The sequence below is a fragment of the Numenius arquata genome, chromosome 14, assembly GCF_964106895.1.
Source record: "Numenius arquata chromosome 14, bNumArq3.hap1.1, whole genome shotgun sequence".
Taxonomy (NCBI): Eukaryota; Metazoa; Chordata; class Aves; order Charadriiformes; family Scolopacidae; genus Numenius; species Numenius arquata.
This window is the reverse complement of record NC_133589.1, coordinates 7509499-7536031: the sequence shown is the minus strand read 5'-3', so window position 1 is coordinate 7536031 and position 26533 is coordinate 7509499. Positions and strand designations below refer to the sequence as shown.

At 50.7% G+C, this 26533-nt stretch overlaps 1 protein-coding gene across 2 annotated transcripts in view; it reads right to left on the bottom strand.

Moving 5' to 3' along the window:
* PRKCB (protein kinase C beta) overlaps positions 1–26533 on the bottom strand; it is a 132993-nt gene that overhangs the window by 29641 nt on the left and 76819 nt on the right. For both annotated transcript variants that reach the window (XM_074158699.1, XM_074158700.1), the window contains exons 6-10: positions 19563–19719; positions 19051–19185; positions 16771–16867; positions 10485–10631; positions 3171–3344 (exon numbers count right to left, since the gene is read on the bottom strand). In XM_074158699.1, coding sequence (XP_074014800.1) covers positions 3171–3344; positions 10485–10631; positions 16771–16867; positions 19051–19185; positions 19563–19719 — 710 coding nt within the window. The remainder of the gene's footprint in view (positions 1–3170; positions 3345–10484; positions 10632–16770; positions 16868–19050; positions 19186–19562; positions 19720–26533) is intronic.

Here is a 26533-nt window from a genome sequence, read left to right as displayed (position 1 = left end):
AATTAATTAAGAAATCGGTAAGAGTAGAACAAACAGGTCAAATCAGTAACTTTGAATCAATTAAAACACTTGCTAGTAGGTGCAGTCACAGCCACCTATAAGCACACACTGACGTTGCCTCTAAAGTATAAAACGCACTTTGCTTTCATTAATTAAGACTCTCCGGATTAAAGCACCCCTCCTCTTCCACAGCAAGGCAGCCACATAGGTGCGGAGCTAAGAAATTCATGAGATGTATTTTTCTCTGGTCCACGCCGTCCCCGGGGACACTACCCCACACCAGCGACACCTTTACCCTGGGGAATCCGTGCCCTTGAAACGCCACTTTCCTCTGATGATTCACAGCTCTTTTTTTTTTTTTAATAGGAAATGGCTGTGAAGAAAATTGTTCAAGACTGCCAAAACCACCAACCTAGACAGTTTCTCAGGGAGGGAGAAGCAATGGCTCCAGTCCATCAGAGTGCATGCAGGAGCGGGACACAGACTGCTGTCTGAGTGGGTCTTCCCTGCCAGCAGACATCCCTGCCCCGAGCTGTGTGTGTGTCGGTTATGGATGGGAACAGCAAAGTCCTGCGTGACACCAGCCCTGAGTCACCCTTCTTACGACCGGCAACTTTCTACAGCCTTCAAAAAACAGTCGTGGGGCCTCGACGCTCGGGAGCCCGAAGACACCCCTGGGCTCGCCCCAGCCCTCGGCCATGAAAGGAAAGACACAAAGGTTGAAGCGAGAGATTCAGGTTCGCAGTATTGTATAATAATTCCTAATATTGTCCATTTTTCATTTCCTCCTTAAATAAATCTTGCCTCGCTTTTAAGATAGTAAGGACTAGGAGCCCAGAACATATGCAAATGTGAGCATTACCATAATAAGGGCTACGGAGTAACTTGGGTAATCAGCTCCTCCACCCCAGGCGCAGCACAGCCTGGCGATGCACAGCGCACCCTGACAGCGGGGCGGCCTCAAAGGTAATTAAATACAGTACCGAAGGGGCAATCATTTTATGTAAAACATGTGGCACTGATGGGATAGAAAGAGATTTCAGCTTATCAGATGACTGGGAATTTTGGAGCATACCCCTCTGTAAATGACTGCCTCTGCCAAGGCGTCAATCCAGACGGGGCAGGCAAAGTCACCTTCAGCAGCCACTGTCCCACTAGTCATCCGGTGACAGTAACTGGAAAGCAAAGCAATATTGTGCTCATTTGCAGCTGTTTCCTAAATATATCGATCAACTTCAAGAAGGAAGAATATTAAAAAGATGGTCTCTTGAAACAGCCAGCTGAGCTCTAAAAGCAGGATTTGAGCTTTCCTCATTTGGGTGGAGAAGAGAATGCTGGTGCTTCAGAGAAAAAAATGTCATGAATAAAGCAGCAGATGGCTGGCCAGCCTACAGGCTGGAAGGGAAGGATGGATACAGAAAGCTGTCCTGGCTCTTGTGTATGGCAGAAAAGGACAGGGTCTGTCCAAGTCTGGAGCATCCAAACTCACCAAGTAACAGCAAGTTACAGATATGTAAATACCCCCCGCAGAGACTTGCATGGAGCTGGTAAAACACACACCCCCGTTCCTTGGGCAGCCAACGTACAACTCCCAGGGCTCCTTCCAATGCCTGCCGCCTTCTAATTAACCACTCGTTTGGTCCATCTCCTGCCTGACTCCCCGCTGTGAACAAGAGTCGAAGCCAGGACAACAGCTGAGTTCCCCATCCACCCGTTATTTATCATTTCTCACTGTCACCGCCGCTGCTGTGCCCTTTGCTGCAGAGCCCCACAGGAAGGGAGATTGTCAGTGAAGGCATGGTTCACCCGGGGACACTTGGGGACACCCAGCTCACCCCCCGACCCTGGAGCTCGGGCTCTGACCCAGGATCTTTCTGGGGCACAGCAATCCAAAATCCCTCAGCCGCACCAGCACGGGGGCTTCTTGTCCTTCAGACCCACACAGAAGCTCTCTCACTGCTCATCTTAGCTTACTCTTTAAAATGCAGATTTTGGGCTTTTCTCTCTCCCACCAGCGGCTGAACTAAGAGCCCTGGCTGAGAAGTGTGCTCCGGACTGTGCTCCCAGAAATCAAAGTGCTTTGTGCCAGTGTTTGATAATACACCCTGCTATACATTTTGATTACATTACAAATACGATTACTATTAAGCTACTATAGGTCCGCCAGGAATAATCCTGCGCTGACTCACTTCAGATGCCAGAGAGATGCTGTGTGAAATAGCTTCTCCTGCCACATTTTGATTACTGCGCTGCAAAGCCGGTCCGCGGGCTTTAAATACACTGAATGTGTTTGGTAAATGAAATTTCTGGGATAATATTAAAATGTAATCCTCCTGGATAGCATTGTCATCGTTCTAAAGGACTCTGCTGATTCCCTCTCCCTGCTCCTGCTGACACGTACCTGGACATTTTTATTCACAGGTTGCCCGGCAGCTGGGCAGAGATTGCTTTAAATGTCCCCTGTCCCCTTCCCCACTCCCTCTCCTGGCTTCTGATTCATAAAAACTCAATCGCATGCCCTCTTCAAACTGAATTTCCTGCAGTTTGTTTTAGGTTTCACTCTTTACTCAGGTTTTTGACCATAAGAATGAATCCTGAGAAAAAGTGCAGCACTCTGCTATCAAATCTCAACAGACATCATGGGCTGGGGGGGCACCGGATGGGCTGGGAAATCACGTCTAACGCCACCAGCAGCTCCCTGATGAAAAAATCTCAGGGGTGCAGATATTGTACATCACCGCCTCCGGTTTAACGCACGCACATTTTGCTCATGGAGTCACTTTTGCAAGCAAATTAGACAAGTTGTGACGTTGCCAAGGCAGAAAATACACGGCTGCTTTTGCAAGTGTAGTGATGTATACCCAGAAAAGAAACATGAATAAAAGCAAAGGCCCGTTTTAGAGAAGTTACAATATGTGACCAGGGCAGAAGTCCCTATAGCTCTGTCCACACAGCTCCCGGGTGCCTGGCAGCCACCCAGAAAGGCACAGATAACTGTGACATTGGGTCTCTAGAAGAGGGTTTCTGCCCACAAACTCACCACTGAAGCCAAGTGACTAAAATCCATTTCACCAAGTGTCAGACCCCTCCCTGCTCACGCTCAGGGTCCAGCAGGGTTCCCAGTCCACTCTGCCCTTTGCCCAGGGACGGGCTGCGGCACTGGCACTCACCATCGTCTGAAAGCAGGAGTGGAGCTGGGTCAGGAATGGAGGCTTCCCGGAGAGAGCCAGGACCCGTTTTTCAACCATCGTGCACTCTACGTCATCGTCCTGGATAACAACGTCCTTCTTCAAGATCTTAACGGCGTAGAGTTCGTCCGTGCCCTTCCTCTCTGCCAGCATCACCTGCACGAGGGAGAGGACACAGGCAGGATAAAGGAAAATGTGGATCTGTGATGCTTCTAGGTTGCCACAGCCAACAGTGCAAAATAATGGTTTTCTTATTGTCCTGCAGCTCCCTTTATAGCTCTGAAAAGAGAAGATTTAGGTGCCAAATGATGCAGAAAGCCACCAGTGGTATTTCCAAAAGTATTTAGGAACCCTAAGTCTAACAAGTAATGTATCTACTTCCTCGCCACCTAATCACCCCAAGGAACCCAGTCCGAGGGGTTTGCTGATGTCTGAGCCACAGGTCACCCTTCACCACCTTTCATTCCCAAGTTGGGCCCCGGTTCGGCACCCTCAGGGTGCAAGCACCATTGGGGGATGGCGTGAAGTATTTGAACACAGAGTCCATCAAATTATGAAGTGGCGAAAACTTAAGGTGGAAAAGAGTCAGTATACAGCCAATAATAGGAAAAAACAGCAAGATTTTCTCTGCCTCGCACACCCCGCCACAATGTGCACAGTGATCAAAACCCAATTACGTGCTGGTCCATCGCCCAGCCAAAGCCCCTCTCATCCAGGAGAATCCATCCAACCTCGCATTTTAAACCAGTTTCACCCATTTGCAAGTTTATTTATTACAAGAAATGGGATGCACTGCTTCTGCTTGTGCAAATTTCCCTCATTAATCCCATCAGCCCCAGTGAGGATCCCCAGGCTGATCCACCATGCTCCATCAGCATAAGCTGCTCCTCGGGCTGCCAGCAAAATAAACGGACTCTGAAACCACACTTTCCTTCCCATTTTCCCTCCTCACACTCTCTCATCGTGTTAGGTTCGAGCACTCAGTGGAAATGAATTGCTTTCCATTTGAAAGAGTCTGCAGAAATCCTCCAGTCACATCAGGAACAGGAGTTTGGATGTTTTGAAAATAAATTACGAGAAGTCAACATCAATAGGGTGGAACTGAAATGCATTTCAGACTGTGGCAGATTGGCAGAGGAAAACGCGAGCGGCTCTCACAGACCACTTCTGAGACACTAAGGAGAGCAGAATTAACCCTCTCGTCAGCCCCAGGCAGACGACACAGGGCTGGAGCCCCGCGCTCCCCATCGCAGCCTGCCCAGCTCCCTGCAGAGCCCCCAGCCTCCCCGGGGAGCCTGATCTGGGGCAGAGCCTGTCCCGGGGCAGAGCAGCCCTCTCTGGGGTCTGGGGACAGGACAGCCCCTGCCAGCCCTGGGGAAGCAAGGCAGGGGACACAGACTGAGAACTGGGGACAAGGCAGGGGACACAGCCCAAGGACTGGGGACACATCAGGAGACAGACTGAGGACAAGACAGGGGACACAGCTTGAGGACTGAGAACAAGACAGGCAACACAGCCCGAGAACGGGGGACAAGGCAGGGGACACAGCCTGAGAACTAGGGACAAGGCAGGGGACACAGCTTGAGGACTGAGAACAAGACAGGCAACACAGCCCGAGAACTGGGGACAAGGCAGAGGACACAGCTTGAGGACTGGGGACAAGGCAGAGGACACAGCTTGAGGACTGGGGACACAGCCCGAGGTCTGGCAGCAAAGCAGGGGACACAGCCCGAGGACTGGGCACACGGCAGGGGACACAGCGCGAGAACTGGGGACACAGCAGGGGACACAGCTCGAGGACTGAAGTCTTCAGTGCCCACCCGCTTGTTCGAGTGAAAATAACAGCGCGACGGGGAAAAGTGCTTTTTGAAAGGATGTGGCTCTGGCTCGTTGCAGGCGCTTGGCTGCGGCCCTGGAGAGGCTGGCTGTCCTTGACACGCTGCTTGTCAGGATTAGCCGGGAAAGGCATCGGGGCTCCTCCGCGCCAAGTGCTTTGGAGAAGCCACTGACATTTACATTTTCATCAGCGGGGCCGGGATCGCAGCGGCCACACGCCACGCTCATCCCTCGGCAGGGCTGAAAAGCAGACAGACAGCGCGCCAGCGACTTCAGTAACTGATTTATTTACTCGCTGGTGTTTGAAGAAAGCTCGGTGTGTGCTGCCGTGACGCAGCCCAGCAAAGCGCAGGAACTGGGACCAGATTTGTGCTTCGTTTGCGATTTGTGTCTCGCAACGGCCCTTCGCACGGAATCGAGGAGCTCAACGCCCAGGGACAGCCCGGTGCAGCCGTGGGACGGGGTGGCACCTCTGCCCTCCCTTGAGATTCTGCCCAAACTGAACCGTTTCAGTTCACTGCCTCCGTTTGCCTTCACCATTTTTTACACAGGTTAAGATTTGCAAGTCACCACGTGCAGGGGCTAAAAAAGGGGGCTGATTTTTAAGTGATAAAAGCAGATGGGCTTCAGAAGTTCAAAATTGGTGGAAAAGCGACCGCTCCAAGAAGACAGTTTGTGGGAAGATGAAGCCTGTTACCTGGGAGGAAGTAGTTTATGTGCAATATCAATTATACACAGACCTACCTTGCTATCCATAACCCTTTCAGAGGAAAAGTAACTAAACCAGGGAATCTCCTGAGCCTGGCATCTTCCACTGCTCCAAAGGGACAGCTCTGGGGAGGGGGTGGCAGCAGGACACCCCTTCGGATGAGAGCGATGGCACTGCCAGGCAGGTTTCGGGAAGCATCCTGGTGCTTCTCCAGACATTTTGCAGGGGAGAGAGCACTGCTGGTGGAGCACGTTCAGGGAAAAACACCCCGGGAGACTTCCCTGGGGGTACACACAGGACCAGAGGAAACGGTCTGAAGTTGCGGCAGGGGAGGTTTAGATTAGATATTGGGAAGAATTACTTTACTGAGAGGGTGGTCAGGCACTGGAATGGCCTGCCCAGCAAAGTGGTGGAGTCACCATCCCTGGAGGTATTTAAGAAACGTGTAGACGTGGCATTTCAGGGCATGCTCTAGTGCCTGAGATTGTTGGGAGGTCTTTTTTGTGTGTGCATGGTTGGACTCGATGATCTCAAAGGTGCCTTCCAACCAAGAAGATTCTGTGATTCTGTGAAATGTAAAGGTAAAACCAGCTGCTGGCAAAGGGGATTCGGCTGTATCAAATGACCCTGAACTCCGCCAAGGCGATGGGAGCCTGTCCTGCATGGGAGAAAAACCCCCCGAGAGCGGTGGGTGCCACCGAGATGTCAGCGTACGATTCCCACCCGTCCAAGGATGTGGCTACCACCACCCCAGTGTGCTCAGTCCCTGCAGCACAGCAAGAGGCATGGCTTGGCTGCTCTACCCCATTAAATGCAAAAAACCACTCTAGGGCATATACGGACTGTAAATGTTTCATGCCGTAGCTTCCCAGTGACACAGCAATCCCGAGCCACCGCTGAGCCAACCAGCCCTGCTCTACTGAAACGTAAAAGGCAAAAGGACTTTGCAGCTGCCTAAAAATCAGCTGCGCGACACCCTCAGTGAAGAGGCCAAGTGCGAGAGCATGTCTGGGGGAGCACAGAGGGATGCTGCCACGCTACTTCATTTCTCTCCCACATCTGGGCTGGCAGAGCGAGCAGCTCCAGAAGTGCACATCCAGACTAATGCCGTGCAGGATGAGGTAATCGCTGCGAATTTGCATATGCAGAAGAGATTGCAGGCTCTGGTCTGTGGCCAATTGAGAAAATACCTTCTGTACCCTGAGTGACAGGCATGAAGTCTGCACAAGCACTAGCAGACTTGGCCTGTTCCCCGAGCAGGAGATGGGGCTGATCGCATCCTGGGAGGTTTATGTGACCATCTCCAATGCCGTCTCCCTCCGACCCTGCTTGGTGGTGCCGGTGTGGGGCTGCAGCCCATCCAGCTCCGCAGAGGAGCCTGCTCCGAGCTCCGTACTCTCAGGGCTGGCTCGGAGCTGGCTCCAGCACGCTGGCATGGCAGTTCCTATGGTGACTGCAGCATGGGTACAGCTGAAATCTCAGGAGAAGGACAGCCACCGATGAGCAGGCTTCAGCAGCGGCTGATAATGACAAAGAAAAAGACTGGGAGCCATTGCACCGTAAACACAAAAGGATTCAAGCAAACGAATGCACCCAGCGCGGTTGGGTAACACCCTGAACACGACGCACGTTGGTGCAAGGAGGGAGCGGGCACCCAAACCTCACCACATGCTCAGGGGCTACAGCACAACTACAGCACAAGTCCAAGTCCAAGACCAAGTCCCTGCCCAAATGCACCAACTACCAGCCCTTCTGCCATGCTTCATACCAAGAGAGGAGAGGAAAGCATTTTACAGCTTGAAGATTACCATGGGACATGAAAATTGTCCCCCGTTGCACTCGAATCCAAAACCGCAGAGGCAAAAGAATCAGCCCCACTCGGAAAAAACACCATAAAACCCCCAGAAAAGACTGACAGCTTGATAGCATGACAGATTGATTAGCTGCAAAAATATGAGCAAGCCACATAATTTAACTTTCCTCTATTTATATTACAGCAAAGCAAACCCAGGGTGGGCTGTGCCAAGTGCTGCCTTCTTCAGTCAGGAACATCTCCTTTCCCTGTGCCAGCCCAGCGGGGGATTGCCACCAGTTACAGCTCCCAGTGGCTCCTACGGACCCCCCGGCCAAGAAGACCCGAGACCACCAAGGAGCACTGAGGGTCGCCCTGTGTCCTGGGGCTGAACACGCCGAGCCAGGACCATGCACACCCGAGCCCCTGTCTCTGAGCTATTTTCCACACCAGAGCTATTTTCCATCCCTTAAACCTTGATGCCTGGCTCTGTGGGGACCTCCATCTGCCAGCTCACTCTCTGGAAAGTAGACTGCATTCTTTTTCTGATTTTTTTTTTTTGGTGCAGAAAAAGCTGATATTTAACTTGATTTATTCCTATAATATAGAGTATTTGTTTGGGAATGCTCCAGCATAATAACTGGAGATATTTTGATGCTGGATGTAGAGAAAGCAAGTTTATTAAACTCCATTGAGGCCAACACCTAGGTACTCCTGACCCTGGACAGCTGTAGTGGTGGAGAGAGAAAAACACTAAGGGGTAAATCTGAGCTACTGATGCCAAAGGGTTAATAAGCTTATTCCTGAGACAAAGACTTGCTAAGACAGTGTGATTATACTCCAAGAGCTCTCACAGCCTGCTTGAAGGAAGCAGCAGGGGCTGGGAAGAGGGAGGCTGGCAGCTCACAGCCAAGCAGGGGAGCAAGCAGTGCCAGCCCTGGAGAAGGATGTCGGCCACGGACACAACCAGCTGCTCGGCACGCCAAGGGCAGGGAATCTTCTGTGCACCTCTGCCTGGCTCCTGCCTCTCCTTCGGGTCCAGAGGAGGCCACGAAGATGGTCCGAGGGCTGGAGCACCTCTGCTGTGAGGACAGGCTGAGAGTTGGGGTTGTTCAGCCTGGAGAAGGCTCCAGGGTGACCTTATAGCCCCTTTTAGTACCTAAAGCGGTTACAGGAGAGATGGGGAGGGACTCTTAATCATGGATTGGAGCAATAGGACAAGGGGTAACGGTTTTAAACTGAAAGAGGGCAGATTTAGATTAGATATTAGGGAGAAGTTCTTTACTCCGAGTATGGTGAGACACTGGCCCAGGTTGCCCAGAGAGGTGGGAGATGCCCCATCCCTGGAAACATTCAAGGTCAGGTTGGATGAGGCTCTGAGCAACCTGATCTAGTTGAAGATGTCCCTGCTCATTGCAGGGGGGTTGGACTAGATCTTTAAAGGTTCCTTCCAACCCAAACCATTCCATGATTCTATGAAACATCTGGCACCTCCGTGTACTTGCACAACAAGCAGGTAGCAAAGCCTCCTCTGCAGCAGGGCCCTGCAGCCAGACACCCTCTGCCGTGCCACCTGGGTGTCCCCACACCACCTGGGTGCCCCCGCGCTGGTGGGACGGGCAGCGGGACAGTGGGGAGGCAGGAGGGGACCTGGGGGAGCGCTCCCCGGCCAGGCGCAGGCACACGTGAGGCTGCATCTAACCGTAGGAACCAACATGCTGTTTTAATAAGCACTAATTAGCATATTTATAACATTCTGTTCCAGGGAACAGTTTCTGTCACACATTCCCTTATATAATCCACGATGCCGACTGAAGAGTTTGCTAATGTTTCTCAAATTAAAAGAAAGAAGTAGGGGAGGGAGGGGGGAAACCACAACTACAGAGTTTCCAGATGCCAGGCAGAGACTTTAAAAGGGATTAGGTGTTGGGAGGGAGAGAAAAGGGGGTAAAAGCAACATATACGTATCCCTGTTTCTGTGTTACTGAGTGACAGCAGCATGGGCACAACGCACAGGGCTTTCCTGCTTCCCCCAGGCTGCCAACATGCAGCAAAGATGCGAAACACAGAGTAACGGCAGCATCGCTGGCAAGGGAACTGCAGGTTTATGCTCTGGATGCTGGGGACCATCAGGAACTCCCCGTTCTCCTCCTATCATAGATGCTTCAGTGGATCTCTAAGCTCTCCGCTGCCAGAAAGGGAGCAAACACCCATCTAGAGAGGCTGGGGCCTCCCAGAGGCTGGGGGAGGGAATGGGTACCAGCTGTGGAAGGCGGGTTCACCCCTTCTGCTCAGCAAGCCATGGGTGAACATCGCTCCCCTGGTATTCTCTCCTTGCCTCCGCTGCCCGCCCAAGAGATGTGCCCAAAGGCAGAGCAATATTCCCTGCAATTAATGCAATTATCAGTCATCAGAGCAGCCTCAAGCCACCCGTCACACCAGCAAAAACAGCAACAGCAGCCCACCTTCCTGCCTGCTCTGGGCTGTGAAGCCCCAGCCGCCACCTGAGGACTGGAATTTCTAATGGAAATCATGACAAAGTTGGCAAGAACCCAAGAATAATGAAGGCTCCAAGTCACATAATTACTAGAAGAATTAAATTCAGTTACCACTTATAATCGGTCTGGAAAGTTAATTAAAATGTTCCCGTATATTTGTAATTATTAGAGAAAAGAAATGGTCAAATAAAGAGCTTTAAAGACACAGCACACACCCTGCTTCCCAAAAGAGAGCGTCTGTTTTTTGTGGTCTGATCAGACATCTCAGATCTTCATCACTGTGACACAGCAGTCACACACTCCGAAAGGGAGCCAACAGACTGGGCTCCCATTACCGTGACACCAGTGCCCCCAGTCAGAGCAAGGACAGATCACACCGGAGTAGCCACATGGCGGCAGCTCAGAAATACTACAAACGTACGTTAAATACAGAAAGTGCAAAGGGGTATGTTGTACCACACCTTCCCAAAGCTTCCTTTTCCCAGCACCATCAGGAAATTGAAATCCGAGAGTTTCATCCGATCTCTGCTCCCGTTGTTGTCGAATTTGGAAATGGCATTTGTTGTCTTCTCATCTGCAGCCTTGGACCCTGTTCCAATCTTGGCTCTCTGCAAAGATGGAGATGGGGCGGGGAGAAAAGAGGAAGAATTATTGAAAACAGTATGGAGAAAGGTCACTGTAAAACCAGCCAGTGCTCCTGAAACCCCACATTAATCAGCTCTTTTCCAGGTCAAACCCTACCCTGAGCTACGGGAATCTTTTCGGTAAGTGTGACAAGGGACGGCACCAAGAAGGGCACTGCAGATGTTAGCAGCCCCAACACATTGCGCTGTTCGACTGGTTCCCAGTTAATCTTTGAGAGAACAACTGGGAACCGCATCTGCCCATTACCCCGCTAGCCCTCTCCCCACAGTCAGCGTGCCCAGGGAGCTACCCCGTAACATGCTCTAGGTCATCCAAAGTATAAAACAGAGGCTTAAATAAGCCTTTTCTTCTCAAAGCTGACTCCTGTCTCCTCACCTCACCAGAAAAGGACATATTAAGGTAAAATACAGGACTTTTTATCCAGCTCCACCTCCATTACTATCTGATATTGAAGAGCATTGCACTTCCGTGCCAGTTCAGGATGAACGTAGGATGCTACAAATCCATTTTGAACAAACCAGAATAGAAAGCACTCCTCCTGCATCCCCAAGCAATCGCACAAGCTGCTGCGATCACAATTGCTTATTAAGGAGCCTCACAAAACCCCCACATTTTTAAACACAAAATCTCATCAGTGGCTCGGCACCTCCTCATTGGTCCAGGGGCTATCTAATTTGCTGAACCAGTTTGTAAAAGCTATCTCAAAATTTATTCGGTTTTAATTTTTAGAAATATGCGACAGTGTAAGGCTTGCACTGAGCTCAGTCTAGCATGAAATTCCATTAACCCGATTCCAGCAGTTCAATTTGGCTGCTGCTCGCAGCTCCTCCAGATAGGAGCCTCACAAGTAATCTCCCAGCCTTTGCTGCTGCTAATTGGTTCTTCCAAGGCTCCCCGTGCTGTAAAATTCTCCATTCAAGGTCACCTGCAGCACCTACAAACATCTGAAAGACTCCTGCGCTGAAAATTAGAGGAACGGTCTCCAGGATTTACAAACATCGTAATTGCTAATGCAGCTCTGCCCCAAGGAGGAGGTTGAAACCGTCCAACAGCCACCGGGACCTGCTACTGCCACCAGCAGAGCCACACACGCGGCACACTCGCTTTCCGATGGGGAAAAGTGCATACGTTGAGAAGGAAATAAAGTCACCTCTCCTGACACACATGGGGTTTTCCTCATTGTAACCTTCAGGTTTTTGCAACATCCCCAAAAGAAGGGGGTACCCAGCCTCGAGCATTTTACTTCAAATCAGCTCAGCTTTAGGGGCCTGGAGCATTTCTCTTATGAGGAGAGGCTGAGGGGACTTGGGTCTTTTTAGTCTAGAGAACAGAAGGCTGAGGGGGGATCTGATCAATGCTTATAAATACTTAAAGGGAGGGTTTCAAGAGGATGGGGCTGGTTCTTCTTTCAGTGGTGCCCAGTGACAAGACAAGAGGAAATGGGCACAAACTTGAATGTAAAAAGTTCCACTTAAACATGAGGAGGAACTTCTTCACTTTGAGGGTGGCAGAGCACCGGAATAGGCTGCCCAGAAAGGTGGTGGAGTCTCTGTCATCGGAGACATTCAAAACCCGCCTGGACACATTCCTGTGCAACCAGCTCTGGGTGGACCTGCTTTGGCAGGGGGGTTGGACTAGATGATCTCCAGAGGTCCCTTCCAACCCCATGTGATTCTGTGACAAACAGCAGAGTCCTTGCTCCTTTGATGCTCGCCCCACCGTGTGGTTCAGCGTGGCAATCTCCAAAATCTTACCCAATAAAGTGAAAAATACCATCATCCCCAGTCAGAAGAGCACTCAGCCTCGGGCACTCAGCGCTTGACCCTTTGCCATTCACGAAGCCAAAGCCTTTAGCCCTGGCACCGACTGAAAGCTGCTCGTTGAACTTGGCCCAAAAGGGATCTAAACGTGGGCAACTGAACAAGAGCAGCCTCTGCGTCTCCACAAAGCCAGCCCTGTGTTGTGTGACTTTGCCTTCAGCAATTCTCATCCTATTGTATTTCAAAGCTATCTCCAAAAGAAAAGTGTACTTATCAGCAGGCAAAATAGTCATATTCTGTGAAAGCTTCCTAAATACTCTATCACAGCTGAAAAACAATCTTGTCAGATCAGATTTGATACTAAATTAACCTCTGTGAAAAAAAGCTGTAATAAAATTCAAGGGCAATATTATGCTTCCATGAAATGACACCCAAAAGCACACCTCTGCATTTCAGACATTCCAGACGAGCCCATATTCCTTCTCCCGTCAGCTGCAGCCCAGCAGCACTGGGGCCGGCCACGGGACTCACTGAAACACTGGCCATAGCAGGGGAAGGCTTTCCATCCTGAGCAGAGTGGAAAAGAGCAACACAAAGAGGGAGAAGACAGAGGATTTTCATTTGCCTCGTCCCAGAAGCACCAGCAGACACCTGGGCGAGCACCCAGCACCTGAGTGTGAGAGCGACTTCAGGTCCCTACAGCTGCTCCCGAGTCGGTGTTTGAAGAGGGGCTGCTTCAACCACAGCCTGTCTGGCACTTGACCTGAATTTGCAGCATCACGGTAAGTTCATAGGAGAGAAGATGAGGATATAAACACAACGTGACCCCCCTGATAAAACAGGTTCTTGGCCAAGAGGAGGAAAGGTCTTTCCAGAAAAGAGCCCAAAATAAGAGCTGGGGATCGTCACTCCCAAGTGAAGTGTCTTGCTTTTGCTGTTGAGTGTCTCTAATGTCTATCTCTGAGCACAAAAGTCCTTTAACCCATTTTTAATACACTCCTGATGCTCACATAATCTCAAGACCTCTTTAAGGTTTACAACTGAAGCGTGCCAAATATCGCTCACCAAATTTTTTTTAAAAAAAGCACTTGACCTTCGTTATCCAACTCCATTTGTCATAGTTAATTTACTACATCTGAATTTATGCAATAGCAGCTGACGTTCGCATCTATCAAGCTGTCCCAGCAAGCGGCTGATAAAGACCGAGCAGAATTGGCAGGCGATGTAGTGCAAGGCTTCACGCTGGGCTTTTGTCTCAGGACACTTTCTTGTCAAGCCCGGGACGTGTCTGCTGCAGACAGAAGGCTGCAGGAGGTACAGCAGCAGGACCTCGGCCAAGGATGGCTCCAGAGGCTGCCAGGAAGGGGCACTGCATCCATACGCCTTCTGCGATGTCCAGGCTGACACCTCAGCCCTTTCAGCTGGGTGCTCTTGCAACGCTAAGTCCTCTCAAAATCTGACCCCATCATACGCCTCTCAACTTTGTCCTATTGATTGGCGCTGCCCAGGAACTGGCAGGATCAAGCAGCACTAATGCAGATCGATTGGAGGATCCTTTTTAGTCCTTGCCGTCTGAAATGCCGTGGCAGCACCCTGACTGATGCAGCACAACCAGGCTCCGGGGCACTCCTCGGCCCTCGGGATGCCGGCACAAGCCATCACTCAGCTGGCCAGGGGTTTCTTTCACGGGAACATTGACTCGCTCCCAAAGGAAGATGCAACAGGGGAAGAGGCAGCGAGGTGAAGGTACAGATGTAGCCTGGCAGTGTGAAATGACACCTCTGGACAATGTATTTCCTGATCTGTAGGCAACTCATCATCTGACTTTCAACATACACACCATTTAAACATCACAAAATGCAACAAAAGCGGGTAGTTAGTTCTTTACAGAGCTGACAACCATTGGTGTATGCCAACTATTGTATTACAACTGTCTTATTTTTGGGGATATTCAAGAAATGTATATATAAATGAGGTAAGCGTGAGACTGAAAAAGGAGAAAAAGGAACTAACCCCTCAGTCCTGTGCTACAATTATGGAGTTCACACTGACAACCGTAAGGGCAACTATTTCATTTTATGTATGGCTCATTTCATATAAGTCTCCAGATGTGCTACATTCATTCTTAGGGTTCTGGGAAGACTTTAGCTATACTGACAAATGGCAAAGACCTATTAATTCAGCAATGTCTGGATCAATCATTCAGCAAGACCTTCCATGGTTTATTGAGTAGTAAATAGGCATTTCTCCTTGAATCCTCCTGGGGAGTTGGACCCAAGCATCACTGAAATATTCCAGAGACTGGCAAGGAAATCTCACCTCTGTGCAGATCCTTGGTGCCGCCACTGCAAAGCCCTGATGCCCTCGGATACTGACAGCAGCTTACCGGGGCCAGCTCCTCGGGAAAGCCCAGGTGTGACACGGCTCTGCAGAGCCTTTCTGGCTCCCTGAAATCCCATATCCACAATCACTCAGAAAAGCCCATCGCTTTTATGTCCTTGGCTTTTCACAGGCACCCATATCTCTTCGCTTGGCCTTATCAATTAGTCTGTATCTCAATTAGCATAGGCTCCACTCTTAGTTCATCAGATTACCCCACTATCTGGGCTGAGAGAGCAGTGCTACACACCACGGGAAGGATGGATTACCTATGTTATTGAGAATTAAATCACTGGCTCGTACGTATTGCCCTAGTGTTCCAGGCTCACAGCTCCACAGCCCCAGCAGTGTCGGTAACGCCTCGGTGCAAAGCGCCGTCAGGGATCGCTGGTACCCAGCGTGACACTCAGCATCACCCTCTTCAAAACCCAGCCTGGTCTCAGTGCACAAGGCAGGGTACAAAGGCTGCCATGACATTTAACGGCTAAGAAAGGGTTTCTTTCGGAGATTAGCTCCAAATCCAATTATATGAATATCTTAATTTATCTTAGTTAATTATATTAATTCATAATCAGCAGCATGACAGAAAAAACAGACGAACAAATCCTATTATATGGCACCTCAGAGCGCGGGTGGAACTGCTGTACCAACACACGTGCTGACAGCAGGAGCACGGTCGCGTCAGGTCATCCTGGGACATCCAGGATCTTCACCCCTCTTTAACTGGAATATAGTGTTGGAAATACATTAAGTGAAGTATCTCCTCTTCCAGCTATGCTGTACTCATTTTGACAAACTCTCGCTTTTGGCAAAATACTTATTTTGAATTATGTGATCCTAACAGAAAGACAGACGTGGCCCAAGACAATGCAAATGAAAGGGTGTTTGCTATCTGCTTTCTTTGCAGTAAGAAGAAACGACTTGTTCGAAATGATGGGATTTCAGACTCCTTCCTACCCACAGGTAGCAGAGACACAGAATCAAGCCTGCTCTTAGTGGAGCACAAGGCACGAAGCAACCATTACACAAAACTCTGCACTGCAATATTCTCTGTTGTATTTTCATCCTGACATAAATGCCAAAAAATCATTTTCATATCTCTCATCTCCTCATCCACCAGAAGCAACTGTTCCCTTTCCCAACTAATCCACTGCCTGCTTCTACCATGAAGTCAGACACACACGTGTGCAGGGAGGTCACTGTGCTTTTAAATTAGAAGCGAGTATTCCAGAAGGCCGAGATGGATGGCTCATTCCATGTGCTCCAATTAAAAACCATCCTGTCAATCCCATCAGAAAATTGCATGCGAATGAGCCTTACCCTTCCAGCTCCTGGTGTATCTGAATCCTTTTGCCTTAACTTGCTCTTCTGCAAGCCGCTACAAAATGACTTTGGCCCATCTGTCCCAGCTCCCCACCATTCCCTGGACGCTGTGCAGTTGCTCCTGGTCCCCCGTGTGCCCCGTGCTGGAGAAGCTGTGCAGCTGCAGCCATCCAAGGAGTGGACCAGAGCCCTGCTGGAAGCACCCACGGTCTCTCTGGTCTCCCCTGCCCTGGAAGCACCAGCCTGACGTGATGACATGACCCAGCGCTGCACCAGCGAGGCAGGGACTGCTTGTGGGCACATCACAAACTTCCCAATCCCAGTGGTAGCCAAACCATTGCTGGAAACCTTCAAATCTTCAGAGTGACTGTTTTTTGCTAAATGTAACCGAATAACTTACTTTCTGGAAACCTCACTCAAAACTTGTGCTCTCCAGGTGTGCCACGGAGAGCCTCGAGAAGGACTGGCCAAGGGCACGAGTCCCCAGGAGTGGGTGGAAAGTGGGGAGAAGGAGGAGTGATGGGCCGTACCCTGCTCTGTGCTCCCAGTGCTGCGGGGGAAAGAGCTGGCAGTGAAAGCCCCAGCAGGGAAAGCCAGGCAGCGAGGAAAACCCCTGAGTTCCCAGGAAAAATCAATTCACCTCAAATTTCTGCCTCAGCTCCTCGTTTCCTTCTTCTCCCTCAGGAGGCACCGGGACGTTGAAATATTCCCCCTCTTCCTGGCTCAGCAGCTTAAACCTGGAGGGACACGGCGAGAACGTCAGGTCAGGATGGCAGGCAGGACCACGGGCGGGCAGGATCGCACCTCCTGCTCCAAACACAGCTCTGCCTCCACTCTACTGGCCTCCAGGTGACCCTTCCCCAAGGTTAGAAGGCCCCCCCCAACCTCACATGCCCAAATCATCCCAACTCGGCAAGCTCCCAGTCACACACCCCAGTGGAGGGTTTTTTCTAGGGTCCCTCGCTGTACTGGTGACCCCAGGCACCACAGCCCAGGAAGCACATCCGCTCTCTGCTGTGGTGGACACCACAAAGCACTGACGTTTCTTCCAAAACACGAACCTGACCCCAAACCCCTCAGATAAAGCACATCTTCCTTGCGATGGCCATGTGTGGGCAAGCTCCTTCCCCATCAGCTGCCCCAGGTGCCAAGTCAGGCCGGGCTCCTGTGCAAGAGCACACGGAACATGCCAGTGCCAGGCTGGCACCACCAACCCTGAGCACAAAGCCAAGCCGCTCACCACAAAAAAAAAAAAAAAAAAAAAAGGAAAAAAGTTTAAGCAGCAATTATCAGAAATCATGGAAGTGTCATTCAGATCTGAGGTATTTCACACAGCCGCGGGCAAAGCCTCGGCTCCATCGGCAAACCCTCCCGGCAGCCGGGGGACGGTTATCAGCTGGGTGTTATCTACAGAGGCTGCAGCAAACGAACAAAGCGCTATTTACATAATATAGGGACAGACTCTTCCTTTGAGCTTGTTTTCTCCATTAACTGCAGTTGTTTAGATATGAAATATACATCAGAGCTCCTTCTAGAGTTTATTCTAGCCAAATGCTGTGACAAGGAAAATTACTTAGATCTCCACTTACATGATTTTTAAAAAGGCTGGGGAAACGATCAGACTTAGGGCTGCGTCAGAAGCCGGCAGCTCCCCAGCCCCAGCTGACACACACGAATCCTTACAGGTGACTGGAAATTTGGGGGGGGGAGTGACAGTTTTCTGCTGTTTTCCAGAAAAGAAGCTGCGCCTCAATCAGGGTCTGGTTTGTGGCAAGTGAGGCTCGCAGGCTGAGCCCCGCCGCACGCCATCCGTGTGACAACACGGCCAGACCCTGCCCACAGCCCCCCGAGGAGTGGGTTTTCCTGGGGGTACGGCACACATTGCACAACCCGGCATCGTGCAGCCCGTCTGCTAATTCCTCCTCCTCTCCGTTCTCCGCTTTAAGGGAGACACGTACAGCATCCACGGTGGGAACGACAGAGTCTGGGGCGTTGGCTCAACTCACAGAATGCAAATTAATAGCATGCAGGTTTTGGTTTCCAAAAGACATATAATATCTACTTTCAATTATTACACTTCACATGGAAAGGTAACACAGCTCTCAGGCATCAGTGGCTGGGGAAAAAAAAAAAAAAGGGAAATAAGGCAGCATGTGTCCTGCTGGGGGAGATAAAATGGAAATGAAGAGACCCATTCAGTGTGGGTGTTACAGACCCACTGCGTTCATCTTTCGTATGGTAACGAGCGATGGTAATTACACACTTTGGTAGCATTCCTCCTTTTATTGAGCGGTGTCCCTCAGCACCCTTTCTGCTTCTCTGTGTGCTACAAAGCGGCTGCCCCTGCCACAAATCACCATTCAAAGCGTGTCCCCCCCAGCCCTTCACCCGCTCTCAGCCTTGCTCTCCTGCACGCCTGACAAAGCCACCTTGCCTCCCCAGTACAGAAACTAAGGGAATCCAACCAGAAAACACTGGAAAATGCTTGCTCAGCAAACGCTTCCTCCTGAAGCCTATGTAGCAAGAGCCCATAGGGAGCACTAGCCCCCCAGGCCATGAACCCCAGGCACAGCATCCCCATCTCTGTGCCCCATGGGTGGCAAAACTCCCCCGAGCAACCCTGCAAGGGTACTGGAGGACGCAGAGGAGGTGACACAAAGCCAGCCCGTGCAGGGCACTCAGACGCTGTCCTGGCACCTCTGGGTGTCCCGTGGGACACTTCACAGCCCACCACAGCACCAGCAATTCTCACCAGCCTGAGAGATGGAGCAGCACCTCACGACGGAGTCAAAAGACCTGGTGGTCCTTGAACAGAAGGATGCTGGTAAAGTACAATGGGCTGCCACATCTCCCACTGCGTACGAAAACATCAGGACTGCTAAAAAGCCCAGAGTATTTTCAAAACCGTTGCAACTCTTACCATCCATCGACTCCCGACTTCTGCAGCTCGGAAATCCCGAAGGACAAGGAGCCCATGAAATCATTCCTGCTGGTCAGATCCCAGTCCCAAATCTCCACAGACAACCGCCTGTCTTTGTCCGCCTCTTTCAGTTGGCTGGAAGAGAGGAGAGAAAAAAGAGAGGGTTTTATTCTGGAAGCCATCGCTATACCACTGTGCCCTCCACACTCCATGGGTGCAAAATGAAGGGATGGTCTTCAGTGACCATTCAGCTCTTGAACATTTAATTTCCCGACTGCATCTGTTTCAAACGGATAATGCAGAGTTCCTGCCCTGAAACACTCGGCTTTGATCAGGGGTCAGGGCAGAGGTTTGAGTGTTTCTGAGTCACACTTACAGGACTGAAAAGAATTATTTCTCAGTTGAATCAGCTTAATGTCTCTGAATAATTAAATCAGAGCAAATACAATCACATTAATTCTTAGGGGTGAGAAAAATGAGTCTACGAGTTTAAACATTTTTCTTGTACTTACAATTTGAATGTCTCGTTCCACTCAGGATTCAGGGAGCACTTGATAGTTTTGGTCTTCTGTTTGCTTTCGTTTTTGGGGTCAGGGATTAGTTTAAGCTTCACGTAGGGATCTGACAAGCCATTAGGATCCATAGGAACTAGGTTTTTAGCATCTCTTACTGGGGAGGAGAAAAAGGATTAAATTCAGTATTCAAACTATAAAAATATCCAACAACGGGCAACTTGCTTGTGTGCCCGCGGTCAGCGTGAAAGAAGTGATTAAAAACTGAGTATGTGCCTACACGGACATTACATGAGAAACAGTTATCAATGCAAAGTAAACACAGCTCTAATGGACAAGGGAGGCTGAAGGATCAACTCAAGAGATTATTTTCACTTCCTAATAGGATGATTTGTTGTTTGCTCTCAGTTTTAAACAATTCAAAGCTGTTTTGTTTCCTCTTGCACCTTGGTAAGGAGAATTGCACTGATTTGCATCTTTTGTTTGGGCGACGTGAGAGCCCAGGGATGGTGCTTTTCATCAAGGGTGGAAATAGCAACAAAAGAGCTGCAAACAGGGGAGGGCAGGCACCAGAAAGCACCAGCACAGTGGCCGGATCCAGAACAGAGCTCTCCTTTAGGGTCCCCTCAGGCTCAGCAGCCACTTCCCCAAGGGACCGGGGCATGATGGCAGCAGCATCCCGGCGCCAGGAGCCAGAGCGTCTTCTCCAGGGAGCAGGAGAAGAACAAGGAGCAGAAGAGGGGAGAGCAAACCCATAGGCGACCTTGACTACTGGTAATTGGGTTGCAGTTTTGACAAATTAAATTCAAGCAGGCTGATCTAAGTCTCTTTCCCTAGATTAAGTCAAAAAGGGTCTGTCTTCTGGGAGCAGGGTCTTATCTTCCCTCCAGCCCAAGCAAAGATATCAGAGATGGAAAGTCTGATGGGACATGATAGAGCACAGATGTAACCAGGGGGAAAGCTGCTTGCCAGAAAATCCAGAGCAGCGGTGGGGGCTTCCCTCCTCCCAAAGGACTGGAGGGAAGGAAGGAGCCCCCTGCTCCTCTTTGGCAGCCGGCATGGTGCCTGCCAGCAGCCCCTCGGCCATCACCTCCCCAGGTTTGGTGCACACCTCAGGGATCAGGCCAAACACCGATTGTGCCACATCGGGAACAGGGAACTCAGCGCTGCCTGAAATCCCACTGGATCACAGTAGCAGCTCTGCCACGAGGTTCACCGGGGGCACAGCTTCACCCCATAATCCTGAGGAGGAGAGGACTCCAGCTGAGTGTGTGGTGCTGCAGGACATTAGAAGATGCTTTCAGTGAGTAAAAAAAATTGCTGGGTTCCCAAATCACCAGTGAGGCGTTTCTGATGCAAGCTTGGGAGCCAGATAGTTTTGAAAAGCGCATTAATGATCCAAAATCTGCAGCCTATACTGGTGTCCTCCTGAAGCATCGCCCAATTTCCAGCTCCACGGAATAAAACTCGTAGCCAAAATTCGAATCTGCGTTTATAAACTAGCTCATTTATCAAACGTGACACCCTTGACAGCAGCTTGCGAGACAGAGAGAGGCAAACCTGCCGGGAATCGCCTGCTGCCCAATTACAGGTGCCTGGGCAGCCCTATCGATTCAGCAGCACTAGACGTTCTTCAAGACTCCTGAGACGAGGCAGCCATGGGAGCCAGAGCCACCTCCTGCCCCTCTGGCAGAGGGGAAGGAATGACTTCATTACTGACAGCCCCAGAAGCAGCGATATACGGCGACCTTGCCGCGGATGCCGTCATCCCCAGGACAGGTTGGATCTCTTTGCGGGGAGGCTGAGACCCGCCAGCCGTCGGTGGGGTCAGGGATGCAGATGCAGTAGCTGCTCAGCATCGGCATCCACAAACAGCTTTCTGTGCTCCTGTGCAAGAAGCGGCTTTGCCGTCTGGAAGAGGAGGAGGACACGTTGCGAGGCTCCCGTCCCTGGGGCAGTCCCCTCCTGCAAGTTGTGTAGGCAGCAACGGTCTCGTTTTCCCAGCAGGGATGAACACCAGGACCTGGGGACCCTACACACCGCTCTGAAACCTGTCATCGTCCCCAAGGAGAGTGCTGAGGGGGCTTGGGGACGCCAGAGCATCCTAAAAGCGCTCCTGAAGAGATGCCCAAGGAGGAGGATTCACCCTTCCTGTACAAAACAGGATGAAGGCTTGAAATTTCTTTAAACAGACAACAGGTATCTCCAGAAGACAATAAAATATCAGACCTGAGCAGCTTTCAAGCTTCTCAGCTTATTGCCACTTCATTATGTATTACACAGGCTGCTCCCTGAGTTCGGGCCAGCTTTGCACTGGGCCATCCCTCCACGGCCCCCGTACGGACAGAGATCCACAGCAGGGCCAGGGCTGGTGGAGCAAGAGCACCCGACGTGCGTTACCTGCTCCGCAGTGACCTCATCATCCTAACGAACCCACGCGGCCCCGCGTCCTGTGGGAGCAGCCCAACAGTCACGCCTCCTTCCGCCTGTAACTGCTTGCTGTGACACAAGCAGCATGACTTCATTTCTGCACCGTCCTGACAATTATCTTCACGTGCCATTTAATAAAGGAATCTTTTTTTTAAAAAAAGAAAAAAAAAAAAAAAAAGTTTGGACATAAATACCAGCTCTGCACTTCAGGGGATGCACAGTAGTTATTCTGTGGCTTAATTTGGACTCTCGGTCAAAATCTTCTGTGGAGAGCTTTGCACCAGCCAAGCAGAAAGGCCTGCAATCTGCTCTGTGAAATCTTTAAGTAATGAGTTTAATTTCCAAGGGCCCCGCCAAGGCTCTGCACTGATACAGCCGGAACGCCTTCCTCTCCCTCACCCCTTATCAGAGGAGAAGAACACATATTTTCTCATCACCGTTACAAGCTTTTATCTGTGCCTTTTTGATAGGAAAAAAGGCAATCTTTGTAACTACGTTCCTGAATTATAAAACACAGAAGTTTATTAGAGAAAAGTCCCGCGATAGGTCCTGCCAAGGCCCTACCTGACTGGCAATGAGCCCGCAGGGGAAGAAGTCTTCTCAGGGTTTGTAAACAAACAGCAGGAATTCCTTTTGCTGTTTGCAGACATGGGAAGTGCCTTGTACGGGGATACCGGCGTTCCTGTCCCCCTGTCCCCCAGTCCAGAGCCCCGCCAAGCATCCCCCCCATCCCGTACCCTTTGCACAGCTCCATCCTTAACCCCTCAGCTGGACCGACCACAGCTCCGACCGTTGCCTTCACAGCTGCAGGCAACCGTCCTGCTCTGCCGCAGGCTCTTAATACCCTCCCCCTGCAACTCTGCTGTGCTTTTACTACCTGCCATTACCTTTCCTGGCTTTGAAATTATTATGAAAACATATTTTCCATGACCCTGACCCTTCGCAGCACAGGGAGATGTCAGAGCCTTGGGGGAAGATCTCACCTCCACGTCAAAAGGAGACAGCCCACTGCCACTCGCTGTGGTGCAGGACCACTTAAACCTGGGGGGTCATGGTACTGGAGGCTGAACGGCACCCAGCCCCAGCCCAGGTCCTGCACCGAGCAACCAGGGCAGGCATGGTCCACGCTGGTGACCATCGCTCTTCATCTGCCCCGGGGGGTCATCAGAAATCCCCGGGGACTCCTCACCCCACAAGACAGAGGGCAATGGCCGCTGTGGGACCAGCAGAACTAACCCAGGAGCTGGAAGGAGCTGCGCGCTCTCAGGACTCAAACCGGACGATGATCCCTTAGAGAGAGAGAGGATGCAAAATTATGTCACACTGCATCAACGTCCTGACTTTGCTTCACGTTTCCCCGTCCGAACGGCCAGAGTAACATCCTCTGGAGACAAATGAATAAGGCTTCGTCATTTATCAGGCTATTGTTCACTTCTTTAAGGAAGAGGAAAAATAATTCCTGACCCTCATAGTCAATCAGTTTATGCCCTGAAGCATGAGATTTGATTACTTCATGTTATTATCTCAGCATGCAGACCTAAAAATTTCATTAATGGGAATAATTTTATCTATTCATTTAAAAAACAAAATACTTCTGCTTGACCTTAAGTAACTCTCTGGCTTTTCAAGTAGAAATCAACAATTAAGTGAAAGAAAAATAAAAACCTCAAGAAGTGTAGTAGTGATACCTCGTGTCGGGGGAAAAGTGCTGTTCTCCAACCATTTATGGCGTTTCTTTGACAGTTAAATTTGATGTAAAACAGTTTTACATCTGTCATATCCTGACAGTTTTGTGCATCATTAAGAAGTAGTAACATCATTATTAATAGTGATGAGTAAGAATATTATGACCCCATTTAAAGCAGCAGGTCTTAAATCACTTTGGGTACCAAGCCCAGCTACAGCTCCTGATGACTGTGGAGGAGAAGCCGCCCTGGGTTCAGGCTACAGTCAGGAAGACGATGGGTAAGTCCTGGACTTCCCTGGCTTTCGGGGGGGATTTGGGGTGAGGGCAGCGCTGGCAGTGCCCACATCTTCCTCCGCACACTGTGGGTGCCTGGGCATGCTCAGAGGGGACACGTGGGTGTGCACACGCGTGTGCAAGTGAATGTTTGACGCAGGCTGCGGCTCGGCAGAACCTGATGTGCTCCTTCCTGGGTGCCCACAGCACCACAGGCACGGGAAGCATCACTGCACCAACAGCCGGGATGCCCTCACGGGGGCTGGTCCAGGCACCCTGGATGAATAACCCTGATTTTACACCAGTTCCTTCCCCTGCTCCCCCTCTGGATGCGTTTGCAGAACATCCCACCCCATCACGCTGGTGAAGCCTCGGCAGACCAAGACTAGTGGCCACAGCTCCGGCTGCTCAGCTGAGGCTCTGCACGGGTGGCAATGATGCTCGTGAGAAAGCCCGAGGGACACTGCAGGGAGGTGTAGTCCTGGTGTGGGGACACCACTCCACTGCCATGGGAACGAGATGTCACCCGCTCCACCTTGCAGGGCCAGGGCAGGTAGAGCTGGTTGAACAATATTTGAATAATTTATTCTGCAAAATTTGCTATAGTTTCCAAATAAATTATTCAGACAACATCTTTTAATTACTCAGTCAGCTGTAACTGCAGGAACAGGCTTGGGAAGAGACACTTATTTCAGACACCCACATCTCCAATGGAAAACACGGGGAGAAATATCACTGTAACGAATACCCAAAGCAAGAGGGAACACAGCCTTTTCAGGCAGCTTGTTTTGGCCACGGAGGTCACGGCCAGAAGCTGCCAGTGACTGCAAGAGCAGCACAAGGCCCTTTCTCCAGCTCCAGTGAGAGCTGTACCCTGGAGATATGAGCCAGGAAGGTCTGCAGCAGACAAATGCCACAGGATCTGGGATGGATGCGGTGCTCGGCATCCCCTCCCTGCCTGGCCCAGTGGTGTGGAGGACCCCTGCAGGTCTCCACCAGGAAAGACACCCTGGAGACCACTTCACTGCCAGTCCCACCACCACATGGCATGGCCCTGCTGAGCTCTGCTGCCAGCCAAAGGGGTGTCAGGCACGAGGGGATGGTTTCTCACTCTCTGCTCCCAGGATGGTGTTTCACCTGGGGTAGAACCAGCCCCACATAAAGCAAAGGAGGTTGGTACCCCATCGACAGCTCCCCAGGGAAGGCAGCGGCTGATGCAGACCATGGCCCAGCTCCAGGTCTGCTCCCTATCTCCAGGGTGGTTCCAAAGTTACGCTGTCCCAAACAGCCACGCTGGCCCCACACTTTGGGGCATGGGAGATGCTGCACAGCCCTACATGAAAGGGCAGCAGTTGACCCCATGGCCCTCCTGGGGTCGTGTATCTGTTCACAGCTGGTACCCAGGTTTCCATGGGAAGGCAAGATTAACATTCTGGGTAGATAAAGACCAGAAAGTTCTTTGCTAAATATGCAGTGCCATATGGGGGTTCACTTTTATGTTAAAAAAAAAAAAAAAAAAAAAAAGAAAAAAGCCTACAACAAAACCCACTCCTACCCGGCTCTTAAAGATCTTAAAGACAGCTTACATTGGCTGCCAAATCCTTTACCTTCATCTCTGAGTAAGGCCATTACAACATATAATAATATGTGCAGATAATTCTACTTCCCATTTCCCAGCACAAGGAAAAACCCTTCTGAAAGCCCTGCTCATCGCAAGGAGAGGTCAGAGCAGAGCTCAATCACCTCAGCCCAGCCCAAGCACCTCAACCAGTAAACCGTCGTGCCGTGCTGGTGACACCCCCTATTTCACACCTCTTGGACAGGATTTTGGAGAGGGAAAGGCTCTTGGGCTGACCCACAGCACTCATCTTCCTCCCTCCACCGTCCTCAGCCAGGAGTGGCTGCATTCCAGTGAGCACCCAGCTCTTGGATTAACACCCTCGTGTGTTAAAACATTTAATTAATGCTCTGCAGAAGAATATATTTGCACATGCTTATACAATAGAAAAGGCACAGGACTCATTATGGCTGCATCTTCCTGGGCCGGTGATTATTAATTAACGCACTTCCAGCTCGTTTATCTAATCACAGCATAATTGGTTTCAGTTTTGGTCAATGTTTTACTTCATCAGCTCAGTAAATAGCAAGGCTCCGGTCCCGGCAGCCTCTGCCAACGCTGCAGGCACAACAGGGCTATCGTCTGTAACCCTGAGCTGACACCATGTCCCCACGGGTCCTAACAGGGGTCTCAGCCTCGCAGGAGCCACCAGGGACATCAACACGCTGCCAAGACTCCCAAGAGAGAGGAGGGAACCCGACATTGTCCCCACGCTCCAGCAGCTCTTGCACGAGGACAGGGCACACTCCACTTTCACACACACAGAGGTCAAAGTCACCTAAACACGCTGAACATTCTCCATCTCCCATATATACCCCAGAACTTGCAGCATAACCCTATCATGTTTTTTCTGCATTTTAATCCCTGTAGAACACTGCTTCCCTGAGATCTGTGATGAACTGCCCGACCCCCAGCTTGGTGCAGGGAGCATCCCACTGGGGGACACTGACATGCAACGGGGGA